A 12,416-nucleotide genomic window follows, 5' to 3' on the forward strand; every position below is an offset into this window, starting at 1 on the left:
TTCTATATTTTATAGAATAAATTTATCCTATACAGAGGATTCTAGACATATTGTGTGGGAATGTTCAGAAAATCCAACCATAACTTTTCTGGTGATGTAAATGCAGTTATTTTTGTCTTCGGCTCTTCTAATCTTATGTGCCTTATTAGCAAGCGTACTGTTTGATTTCCTTTTTTTTAACCACAGGAAGAGCAAGAGAGAAGTAGCTGTGCCAGTGGTCGTCTCTTGGAGACACTGTCCCTCCTCCAAATTTAACTAACAAGCTCACATCCGCAAACACAGCGAGGGAGCTCTAGGCCGAGTCATCTGCAGTAGGCACTTTTTCAAGTTTCAGTCATATAGGGCTTCTTTCCAGGACCTGAGAGACCGTGGAGCCCCTGGAGAGGAGACTTTACACAATATGAATGACCTTACTGAACAGGATCTCATGGTACACACCCTCTAGATTGCTTGACTTTCCAAGTAAAGGGAAATGTTGCTGACATGTTCTGCAATGTTTAAACACACAAGGTATTCCATTTCAGATCAGGGGCTTGTTTTGGCCTGTGATAGCCAGCCTCTCTTTTCACAACCTCATCTCATGAGTCGTGATGTTGGTGGCTCTCTCATCTCAGACACTCAGACAGATGCAGACAAACACTTGGTTTAGTACCTCACACAGTGGCCATCGCTTAGTAGCCATCAAGGTCCCACATGTCTGTCTTGTCTTCATGAAAGATCTGAATGGCAACTGGAACTGGAATATCCCACATGTATGAGAAGAGTCTCCTCTACTTCCCTGGTATGGCGTTGGTCACAGGATTGCCGCCGCGTGGCGCTGTGCTGTGCCCCCTCCCCCTTCTAGAGGGCGGTATCATAGACCTCCTGCTGTAGCATGGGTGCAGGGTTTGAAGCCTGGACCAGGGTGGGGGTAAGGTCCCGCTGATGCAGCATGGCGGCAGGGGGGTGTGGATGATCCCACACTGGGTCTCTGATGGAAGGGGGTGTGGATGGTACTGGGGGGCCTGGGACCAGGGGGCTCTGGCCTCTCAGCTGCTCCCGGACATCCTGCTCCAGACTGGGGGGCACAATCAGCTGGTCCTCGGGGTCCTGCTGGGCCGGGGCAGTGAAGTAGCCCGACTTCTTTTTAGGAGCCTCCAGGGCCACCTCGATGAGATTATGGCTGTCCTCGGGGGCGACCACAGAGCCATTGGAGAGCTTCTTCCCAAACAGGCTGGAGGTGGAAGGCGACTTCTTCAGGTCAGAAATCTCTCTCCCACAAACAGCCAGCAGGCAGCCGTTTGTTGCCGACACCACCACGCTGTTCTGCCTGCGCATTTTTCCATTTGGATAATCAGAGCCTCGCTTGTCATGGTCCAGGTCTTTGGGGCTCTCAGGCGCCCCCGACCGTAGCTGGAACGCACAGCAGTGAATGTCCACCTCCACTTCTAGCTTACTGCCGTTGGAGATCACACCCTCGAGGGGAGCTTCGTCGTCACTGTCCAGCCCATTGTCAGATTGGTTACTGGAGAATGTGGCGCAGGAGGGCTGCCGCTGGAACAACATCGGATGGGGCCCTACCCCAGCTGAGCCTGGCACCATGATCCCACACAGTGTAGTAGCGGGGTGCAGGCTGCAGCGTCTCTCTGGGCGGGAGGCGGGGCCCGAGGACGGGTGCTCATCGGAGGCGGTGGACCCGGCCTCGCTGCCCACCTCTGAGGCCGACGTCTCACTGTTGAACTCGGAGACAATACCGCTGCTGGAGGAAAGGGTGGCTGGGTCACTGGGGCCTGGGGTCACCGTCACAGGCAAAGGGGCCGGAGGGGGACCCCGGGGTTCGGTAGTGGAGACCGGTGGCTCACAGGTACAGCTGTCCTCAGTGATATGCAGGGACACCACCACAGCCCCGATGTTGTCCTTGCAGCCGTAGCTCTGGGCCAGAGAGCACAGCCTCTTAGCAGCGGCGCGTGGATCCCGCACAGCCTGAACAGTGCGCACGGCCTCCTGGTAGGAGACCCTTTCAAACAGCGCTCGGTTCCCCAGGATCAAGAACTCATCCTGGGAGCAGAGGGGTTCGGTGTGCACCCAGGGCTTGGGCAGCACCCAGGGAGACAGATAAGAGCAGCCCAGCAGGCGAGAGCAGCATGTCACTCCACTCACCTTGTTATCCTGTAAAACAGAAAACACGGCTCACATGGGGTTCAGCCTGGCTCTTAGAATAGTAGATGAGTTTATCATCTCACAATAAATATACCTCTGAATATAAAGCTGTGCATTAATACTAGATCAAAACTTGCTTTAGATAATGACTTGGGTGTAAACACATGAACACGACATGCATGAGTTGTACATTACCTCAGTAATAATGGCTTTACTGACTTTAACTCTCTCCATCTCCTCAGTGCAGTTCTCTAAGCTGAAAACCTTAGAGAGAGCTATAGGCTGGCCGTCCCGGCACAGCACCGCCTGGCAGCTGCCCACGTTGGCCACAGTCAGGCTGAAGTTGCCTCCTGGCTCTGAAGGCTCATGGTGGATATAACACAGCAGGGCAGAGGCACCCAGCTTCTGGCCAGCCATACCCAGTTTCCTGTACCATTAAAAACAAAGAATGAATCTGCCGACAAAGTCTTCAATTCACTGGTTGTAGCTTACATATCAAAACAGCAGCAATTATCAGTTTGTTATTTGCATGCACAAATTTTTTTTTTAGAAAGACTGACTTTGAGAACCAAAAAAAGGGAAATCCGCACTCTCAAAAAAATATCTTGATTGATTTATTTTACATGTTTGCATGTACTGAAAAGACAACAATTTGCCTGTAGATTTCATCAGGTCATTGACAGGTCAATGACCTGATGAAGCCTACAGGCAAAACATTGTCTTTTTAGTTTGCCAAGCTACATCGAGATATCGGATTTCCCTTTTTTTGGTTCTTGAATTAAGCCTGTTTGAAATCGACGCACCACAGAAGCCTTATTTTCTGTCCATTTTCTTACCCTGCATATGGACTTTCTTAGTCATTTAAAGACCGACTTTGCAAACAAAAAAAGACTACCAGTCCTACCTGTGTGAGGTGAGGAAGGTGTTGCACATGTACACACTGTCCACCGTGGAGTGCTGTAGTTCCTCTGACAGCACATCTCCCATGGTGCACTGCAGCAGCCGAGGCACTTCCTCGTTGCGGTCTCCATCGAAGATGCCGTAACATGCCCCCGCACCGTCTCCAAAGCGGTCTACTGCCAGCACAGACACACACAACCTGCCCCCGAAAATAGATACGCATTAACATACAGATGACCCAACCCCTCACATACAGAGGTAAAGCTCATACATACTGCAACACGTGAAGCTGGAGCCCCAAGCTTACTGAAGCAGCATGGGGTCAGAGCTGATACAAGACACCGCTGTGTGGGCCGCTGTGGTGGCCATGACCCCGGAGGGGCAGCCAGGCTTACCGGCCTCTCAACAATGATGCACTAAACACTATTTTACAGCCATTAGATCCACCAGAAGTATTAGGTTCCACTGCCTCGGCTACTCTTAAAAAAAAAAGTTCGACAGACTGCCCTGATGCCGGTCCTAGGTGTCCGCCGATGATTCAGACATTGACTCAGTGGCAGACACCTGCTTTGAGCTTGTGCAGCAATGGCACATCAAACAAGTTACTACTGTTATATTGCAAAAGTTCAGGAAAATTAGGTTCTTTGTGCTCACACAGAAAGAAACATGCAGACACACAAAGCGTTGCTCACTTGTTCCTTTGGCCACTCATTTCAGAGTAACCATGGTTCCATGGAGTCGAGGCGCTCAGCGAGTCTCCTGCTGTCATGGCTGATTTCTGGTCTAACTTCAGGGTGGTGATGTGGCTAAAAATAAAAAGAACCACGGTAGAAGGGACTGCATGATTAAATACTGCTGAACATATTCCAAAATCATTGTGTTCAATGTTTTACCTGCATATGGCACTTTCAGATGTTGTCAGATGTTCTTTCTTAACTAGTTCACTTGTGAATTTCTGCGTTTACCACTAAGAAGTTGTACAAATGACTGACCAAGTTGATAATGGTAAACTTGCGCTAATTTGACAATACCCAGCATGAGTTGTGACATCTGGCTGACCTGAACTTACAGCCTAAAAAGATAGAATAGAATACTATGCTATTTGCTGGTGTTACTTTGGTATTTACCTGTAGGTCTCTGAAATTTTGTTTGTGACTCACCTGAAGAGGTTGAGGGTTTTGTGCTCCAGCATCAGGCTGCTGTTGCCTGTCAGGTCCAGCTCATGCAGGGTGGCAGGCAGGGAGTCAGGCAGCAGGATCTCAGTCAGCTCGTTACAGCTCAGGTCTACGAGCTACAAACACACACAGGTTGAATAGACTCATACACACACTGGTTAGGTGACACAAAGAAAAGTAAGAAAAGAAAAGCAGAGTGAGTCTGACCTTGATCTCAGGCAGGTTGAGGATCTCTGGGAAGACACTGATGTGGTTGGAGTGTGCTATGAGGGTGTGCAGCCTCTTACAGCTGGACACAGTGGAGGGGATCGTCTTTAGCTTGTTGCCGCTTAGATTTAGCTCCTCCAGCAGCTCCAGCTTACTCAGCTTACTAAAGACACACAAACACAGAACAGAACTCAAAGAGGGAAAAAAAAGACAACTCCAGCGAGCTTTAATTACAATTGTCATTGAATTGTGGGGAGTAGACGCAAGGAACTACAAGTAGCAACACAGAGGATGGTTCTTGTCCTTATTACCACTGCCATGTTACTCTAAAAATATGATATGGGTTGATTACAGTACACGTCTATGGCAACTAAATGATTACAGATTACCAACAAATATTCTTAGCATGCATGAGTAAAACAAAGGAGCAGCAGCCTTCTTCTATATATAATCTATATGTAATTCATCATGTAATTCTCAGTCTGTTTTTGTTATTTTATCTTTTGATAACCATAATCAATAACCAAAGAAAGAATTAGCAAGAAATGGCAAGATGAAAACTAGCTGTTCCTTGGCAATCATTTGCTAACACCAGATAGACGCAAGTAAATGCCCATAAAACAAAGCTGCCTGCGAGAAACCACAACTGTCACCAACTGCTAATTCTCATCAAAATTAAAATGTCAAGTTCAAGCTGCTAGATCAATATCCAGGCAAAGCAAGTCTGACATTAGGAAAATGTAAGCAAGTCAATTACGCCTCATGTGGATAGGTGAGTTTTAAAGCGATATTTTGAAAGGATTCATCAAATGACAAATGACAAACATGATAGATTACAAAGATGACAGATGAGGAAAAAACAACTACTTGCTCTGCAAAACTGGCTGCTATCCATCGAAACGCATTGCGTTGGCTCACTGATGTCAGAATGAATCCCTTACTCTGCCTCTGTCCTCTAAAATAAGACTGTGGAAAGAAAACTCACTGACTGACGTGGAAGCTACTGTACCGCACCTGGCAGGGAAGGAGAGGAGCTGGTTGTAGGCAATGTGCAGGACCCGCAGGTTCTGGTGTCCGACCAACAGAGCGCCGCAGTTCTCATTCAGGTTGTTCCTCGTTAGGTAGAGCTCCTGGAGTGTGCTGAGGCTCTCCTCTGATTGGCTGCTGGGAGGAATACTCTCCAGGGCGTTGGCTGACACGTTTAGGTATTTTAAGCTATGAGGGAGGACAAACAAAAGAGATGCATTATTTTAAAAATGTGTATAATTTGATTTAAGGTAAACTTTATCTGGATTTAGACAGTGATATAGATTTTTTGGCTCTGTATGTACCTTTATTTGTTTGGAGTGTTTCAATGACACAAGGACTATGACTAAGTGCAGACTGTGGGGATTAATTTGAGGGTATTTTCAGCCATATCGAATGAGCAGCCTGAAAAGTACGACCCTTCATGCACATGACAGAATGCCAAAAGTATTTAAGGTTATATTCAAGGGACTGAGCGTTGGTCAGGAGGCGGAGAGAGCCAGGAGCGGTCCAGCTGGTCAGCATGGTGCAACTGCACATAATTAACCTGTGTGTTTATATCTGTGTGTCTGAGCTGGTGCGGGGAGGGAAGCCTGAGGACTGAATCAGAGAAAACTTCAAAACATAGACTGTTCATTTATCCCTGCAAGGGCAGCATTGATTTATATAGACTGTTGAACTTAACCCTAAGAGGAGGGACAGTAACTCCAGCACCAGCGGTACGTAATTTGTGCTATTAAAGAGTAACTAAACCTCAAACCCAAATCTGTGTAAAGCCTGACATCTAATAGTAAAAAGCATGCTACTGAAATTCTGATTCTGATCTTTGGTGCCAGGTGATGTCACGTTCGAGTACAACAGGTGGTGACATCACCTGGCACCAAAGACCAGTCACCCCTGTCATTCTTGGGTGTAAATTCTTTCCCTTGTAAAACTATACATTTCCCAAATAAAGGAATATTGTTCAGCTCTTGGAAAACACAATAGGAAACCCATCAGACACTAAGCAGTCAATGCCATTACATCTCAGAATTAGACCGCAAAGTACATTAGAGTGCTTGAACTGCTAATGGGTGTTAAGTGATTTAGCACACAGGAAACAGGAGAGCAAATGAGGCTCAGGTTACAGTCTGGAAAGGTCCAATGATCCACACCTCGGCCCTTACATACACTACAGACGTTATCCCAGAACAATAAGCCTCGGTGAGCCCAACTCCGCCTGGGTACCGCTGATCACACTCTGAACTGCAATTGTGTCGGGAAAGGACTGTGGGTTCAAGTTTCAAAGAGGTACAGTATGTCAGATTTTACTGCTAACGGACTGAAGTAATAGCATAAGCAGTCCTAAGGATTGGGTGGAAAAGGAAAGAGAGGCAGAGAGAGGAAAGGGGAGTGAGAGAGAAACTCACTTTAAGGCCTTGTAGAAGAGGCTCTCAGGGAGCTCGCCTAGCTTGTTGTGCTGGAGGTCGAGGGCTTCCAGAGGGACGTGGTCAAGTAGGTCAGGCACTCTCTGCAAACGATTGTTCCCCGCCAGCAGCTTTCTCAAACTCAAGCTGTTGAGTAGTCTGTCAGAGGCCGAAAGAGAAGTTAGAGAGCCAGATGAGCAGAAGAAAACAACAGAAAGAGGCCAACAAAAAGATCGAAGAAACAAAGAGCATCATCTCCCCCTGTGGACTTGACTACGTGTGAAACTGGGGGAAATCTTGAGGCGTGGCAGCCCATGCTAACTAATCCATCCATGTCCTTTTCAACTTGGCTGCCTAAACACACCAACACACAGCGGCTTTTTTATTTGTCTCCTGAAATCATCACAGAAGTCATGAGTGGGTACAATGGAGAGAGGAATATTATCTCATTTGCAGAAGCTTTGTGAGGTCTCATTCAAATGCAAATGCTTGTGTTGAGGGATGGCAGTGAATGATGGTTACTTTGAGCCAAGCGCTGTAGGATGGCCACGCTTTTTAGTTTCAACCCGATGACTAACACAGAGACACTGTTTTCCACAAAAAGACAGATAGCAACTGTAAAACCCATCATCATCAGGCTATTAACATACCATTAGACATCTTTGTGACATCTGTATCTGACCATACTTCCCATGGTTCCGCTGCCATAATTAAATCTGCAGACGGATATTATGAAAAACATGTTTGGCAATAGAGTGGCCAGTTAAACGGCATCTATTATTATACCTCATCTGCTAATTCTGGACAGGACAGCCAGCTGTTAATTAAATGTGGCCGATCAAATTATCAAATTATGTGAGATAAAAGAGTTTGAACGGAGGCGGTCCAGTTTTGGCCACATGACAGGGAACAGGGCCACTAACCTGGAAGGTAGCTCAGACAGGAGGTTGTGTGTGACATCCAGCACCTCAATCTTTCTGCTATCACACACCCAGTCTGGAAGGTACTCCAAAAGGTTCCTGTCTCAACACACACAAACACACACACATACACACACAAGGTGAGCAGAGTCAGCATTATGCTTCTAATTGTATAGGTGAATAAATAGTTTTGATAGAGGGACACAGAACTACCTAAATAGTAATCAGTAAACTCAAGGGTTGTTCAAGTTTGTTCACAAATGATCTATGATCTTTTCTACACTGCCTATCAATTAGTATGGCTTAGAAAACATATTGTTTAACCCCTAATATAGCATTTCATTTCTCGTGTGTAATTAGGCCTACAGCCATAGCATGTATAACAAACATGAAGTAGCGTAAAATGTTAAGTATAGGCCGAAAGTTTGTAGGGTTCACTTAATTAAAAGGAGACTCCTTTCAAATCCTCAAATCTCTTACTACTGCAGCCTGCAAGGCAGATAAGTAAAATTAGCATATAGGCCTCTGCAATCTAATATTCATAGAAAGGAGGCTTGAGGGGCGCTGTATGTAATAAGCATTTGTTTGACATCTTTGCCTGGCACACATTGTATTGTGCAAAACCAGGTTAATGAAGAGTAAGACAAAGCTGGTATTTTTAGACCACAGTGCCTCCGTTCAAAACTCTGTAAACACAGAGACTGTGGCTGCTTCTTCCACCCAGCCAGAACTCACTGTGATAGGTCCATGTGTGTCAGCTGGTTGGGGACTGGGTAGATGTTGACCGTGGTCAGGCCTGTGGACAGATAAAAGCAGCAATCAGCTGCCAAACATCTGGGCCACTCATGTGTGCGTTTATGAAGCGAACGTAACACTAGAGAGAAGGGCCCGAACATATAGACGTCCAGGCAGGCAGAGAGGCAGTAACAGCTGTGTTTCACTCACGGTTGCTGCCGGCATGGAGCATGCGCAGTGTGAAGCCACTGAGTGTGAGGGTCCCCAGCTGGTTGCGCTGGCAGTGCAGGGTCTCCAGGTTGCAGACGGAGCTCAGGTCTAGAGAGGCCAGGCAGTTGTCCCTCAGATCCAGCTGGGTCACCTGGCTAACTGCCTCCAGACTCTCACTTTTCACCCAGCGCAGCCCATTCAGCCTGCATGGGTGAACGGGCAGGACAGGGAGAGGAAATGCAACATTACATGTCATGTCAGTGTAGAGAAGACGAGAAAGCCATGAATTAAGCATTAAGAGAGAACTATAGCAGAAATTTATTTGAGAACCGTGATACCAGACAAAACACTGAGACACTGTAAAATAGACAAAATAGACTCTGTACATGCGACCTCTGTGATGTCACGGTCGCCAATATTGGACAAAATAAAGTAATGTGGTATTTGTGGTTGCAAAACTAGCTGCCTTACTTTCCAAAATATTTCATCCATCTTTGGATATTTTTATACATTCATTCAAACCTTTAATCCTCAGGGACACACTGAGAGAAAGACTATTATTTGCAATGGTGCAGAGGTAACAATAGATAGAACACAAAAATCAAAGAAAAAAAATGACAATAAATAAATAAATGAAAATGAAGTGAAACTATTAGTCAAAACATTATGAACAATTTCAGTTCACAATGAGAGATCATCAGCAAACACTACTGGGAGATCACCACAACTATTAGGACTAATGTTCAGCTTTTTGAATACAGAAATAAACTGCAGTTAACTTCTACAGAAACACTCTTGAGTTCTTGCCTGTTGGGTAAGGTGCAGCACTGTACGAGCCTTTCACTGGCAGATGAGATCCAGGCTCTCCCCGTCCCTCCTACCCCTCTAAAAAAAAAAAAACGCCTCTTCTTTTATGAGGCCAGCCAGCCCGCTAATCCACCACAGGTGCACCCAGCCCCTATAAATACAGTCCACCACTGCCAGCCAATAACTCGTCTCTCAAGGTGAGGCTGAGTGGGGGGAGGAGAGGGATGGAGGGAGAGACCGCATTAATAACGGCTGAGCTTCACAGTGACGGGGCATAGAGTAGGAATAGTTTTTGTTTCATGGGATCCATCTTTCTGTCAATGCCTGAATCAGAGCTGGACGGAGAAATGAAAACAGCGTTTAATGGGAAGATGACTCGGCAAGGCAGCGCCGGCGGGGAGTAGGGATGTTTTCGATCCCCGCTCTCTGTCTCCACCTGCCCTCCTATTCACCGGGTGATTTACTGTCACGGGGGTGGGGGGGGGCTCTCTCATTACATAACTATTGTGTATTGATCCTGCATTATGCACATAGTGACTGATGGGTGTATTAACTGAGAGCAGAGGAAGGGAAAGGGGAGAGAGAGATAGAAAAGGAGGAGACAGACAGAGTGTAAGTGAAAGAGAGCGTCGAGTCTGGCTGAGAGCTGTTTGCTCTCCGACTGGCCTCTTACCGGAGGTCGATGTTTTTCAGGTGGCTCATTCTGGCCAGAGCACACAACTCCAGACTCTCCACCCTGTTGCCAGCCATGGCCAGCTTGTCCACCGCGCTCAGTCTCTCCAGCACAGCAGGGATGAGAGGGAAGTTGTTGAAGGAGAGCCCCAGGCTGTTGAGCTGGGACAGGCCACCCAGTTCTTCAGGCAGGGAGCTGAAGTGGTTTCCGTCCAAAGAGAGGGTCTGCAGGCTGGAGGACAGAGACAGAGAACAATGCTTTTGCCGTCTTTTACTTTGCAGTAAGACCAAGACCGCTCAGATTTCAATCGCAGGTTAAAATATCTGCTTGTGTCCATCTGAAGTCACATTCATTCATCGTATATTGAGCTCCATCCTGCATTAAGTACGCACACAGCATGAAAACTGGCCTGGTTTAGCTGCCTGATTTAATCTGGTTGCATAACAAAACATTTGAACTTTATGCATTTCACCGACTCAATCCAGATTTTCCGAGAACATTAATTATGGATGCATTACATTACGTTATGATATACAGACAGATTTTTGAAGGGTAGGACATGACAAAGAAAAAGAATCTCTTTGCATCCTTCACATCACTGTAACTCAATACAGGTCCAGGTTGCTGCCATATTTAGAACCAGTAGAAATGTAAGCAAATCATTTTCAGTTTAAAATACATACATTTTCAATTCAATAAATCAAAACATAAACAAAGCCAGTTGAAAAATAACTTTCTTCCTCCCACCCTGCCCCCTCTTCCCTCACTTGAGGCTAATGTGCTCAGTACACACAACTGACTGAGCAGTACAATCAGGGTGCAATTACAGTTTGTGACGTTCAAGTTCAGTAGGAGACTTTTTCATACTCTGCAGTGATTGTGTGTACTTCTATGCACTCAGTTCACTCTCCTTTTGCATCCCATCCCACCACCTGTACAGTCCAGTGGGGGCGTTTCCACTCCAAGACTAAATCATTGTACCTAATCACTCCCCACCAGATGGTTGCCCATACCATTACAGAGCCACCACCATGTTTAATAGTTGGCAACAGACATTGTGGGCTTAAGGTTCGATCCTTTGACTTTTTCTAAATGTCTGGATGTAGGAAAAAGGGGTGAAAGACGACTCATCGGATCATATTACTGTTTTCCACTCAAGGGTCCAGGTTTTGTGGTCCTCACAGCAGGTTATGCATCTTTGTGCAATAGCCTTGGATACAAGTTGTTTCTGACATAAATAGCAGCTTTGTGAAGCTCATGACGTACAGGGTGCTGATTCAGTTCTGTGGTAAATTTTGAAGCTGTAGTTTTGTGGTGTTTAGCACCTATCCTGTGAAGTGTCCATCTTCCTGTTGGTGAGCTTTGACTTCCTCTTTGGCGATTCAGTTTGTCTATGTTTGGCATATGCTGTCAGATTTTCAACACTGTTCCCTTTGCCATATTAAATAAGTTTGCAGTTTTTGTGCCCGATGCACCTGAAATTCGGGGAACAAGTATATGGCCTCTTTGTAACTCTGTTAGTTGCCTTATGTTGCTTTGAAAACTCACAATTGTCAGATGTCTTTTAAAGCTGACACATACTGCTACTGGGCAATCAGCTTCATAGGATTCACCTGTGTGGCTTCCTTTGTAATTGTGATTTCATGTGCTGTTGTTGTTATTTTGTCTTCCCCCTGTAGTTCATACTCAAAAGATAGAATTTTGTGTGTACTGTATGTGCATGCATTTATATCTTTGTGTGTGTGTGTGTGTGTGTGTGTGTGTGTGTGTGTGTGTGTGTATCTGTCACACCTCTGAAGGTTGCCTATCTGTACAGGGACAGTGTGGAGACCATTACAGGAGAGGTTGAGCTCCGTCAGGGTGAGGATCTCACACACAGACTCAGGGAAAACACCCAGGCGGTTGTGAGACAGGTTCAGGCTCTTCAGCTGGGAAAATCTGAGGAGAGAGAGAAGAGTGAGTCAGACCTACGGTAGAACAAGGATGGAGATTTAAAAAAAAATCTAAAGTTGTCTTGTTCTGTTTTGTTTAGCATGTTTATTCGGTTTAATGGCTGACATTTCTTCTGGATTAAAGACAAGTCATGAGAATCGCTTTGTCGCAGCAGCAAGTGAGCACCAACAAAGTCTGATGGACCCGGACGTGTCTCCATACTATGTTTGACTATAATCTAGCATTGTGCTAGTGCCGGAGAAAAAGTTAAATTTAGTCACACAAA

General features: G+C 46.0%; 1 protein-coding gene across 1 annotated transcript in view; it reads right to left on the reverse strand.

Moving 5' to 3' along the window:
* Positions 1-481: 481 nt before the first annotated feature.
* phlpp2 (PH domain and leucine rich repeat protein phosphatase 2) overlaps positions 482-12,416 on the reverse strand; it is a 39,819-nt gene continuing 27,884 nt past the window's right edge. The window contains exons 6-18 of the mRNA XM_071905345.2: positions 11,990-12,136; positions 10,199-10,429; positions 8,719-8,921; positions 8,509-8,569; positions 7,777-7,872; positions 6,857-7,012; positions 5,436-5,636; positions 4,422-4,584; positions 4,200-4,330; positions 3,732-3,845; positions 3,044-3,238; positions 2,335-2,566; positions 482-2,148 (exon numbers count right to left, since the gene is read on the reverse strand). Of these exons, the coding sequence (XP_071761446.1) occupies positions 841-2,148; positions 2,335-2,566; positions 3,044-3,238; positions 3,732-3,845; positions 4,200-4,330; positions 4,422-4,584; positions 5,436-5,636; positions 6,857-7,012; positions 7,777-7,872; positions 8,509-8,569; positions 8,719-8,921; positions 10,199-10,429; positions 11,990-12,136 (3,238 nt within the window). The 3' untranslated portion in view covers positions 482-840. The remainder of the gene's footprint in view (positions 2,149-2,334; positions 2,567-3,043; positions 3,239-3,731; positions 3,846-4,199; positions 4,331-4,421; positions 4,585-5,435; positions 5,637-6,856; positions 7,013-7,776; positions 7,873-8,508; positions 8,570-8,718; positions 8,922-10,198; positions 10,430-11,989; positions 12,137-12,416) is intronic.

This window comes from Centroberyx gerrardi, chromosome 1 (genome assembly GCF_048128805.1).
Source record: "Centroberyx gerrardi isolate f3 chromosome 1, fCenGer3.hap1.cur.20231027, whole genome shotgun sequence".
Taxonomy (NCBI): Eukaryota; Metazoa; Chordata; class Actinopteri; order Beryciformes; family Berycidae; genus Centroberyx; species Centroberyx gerrardi.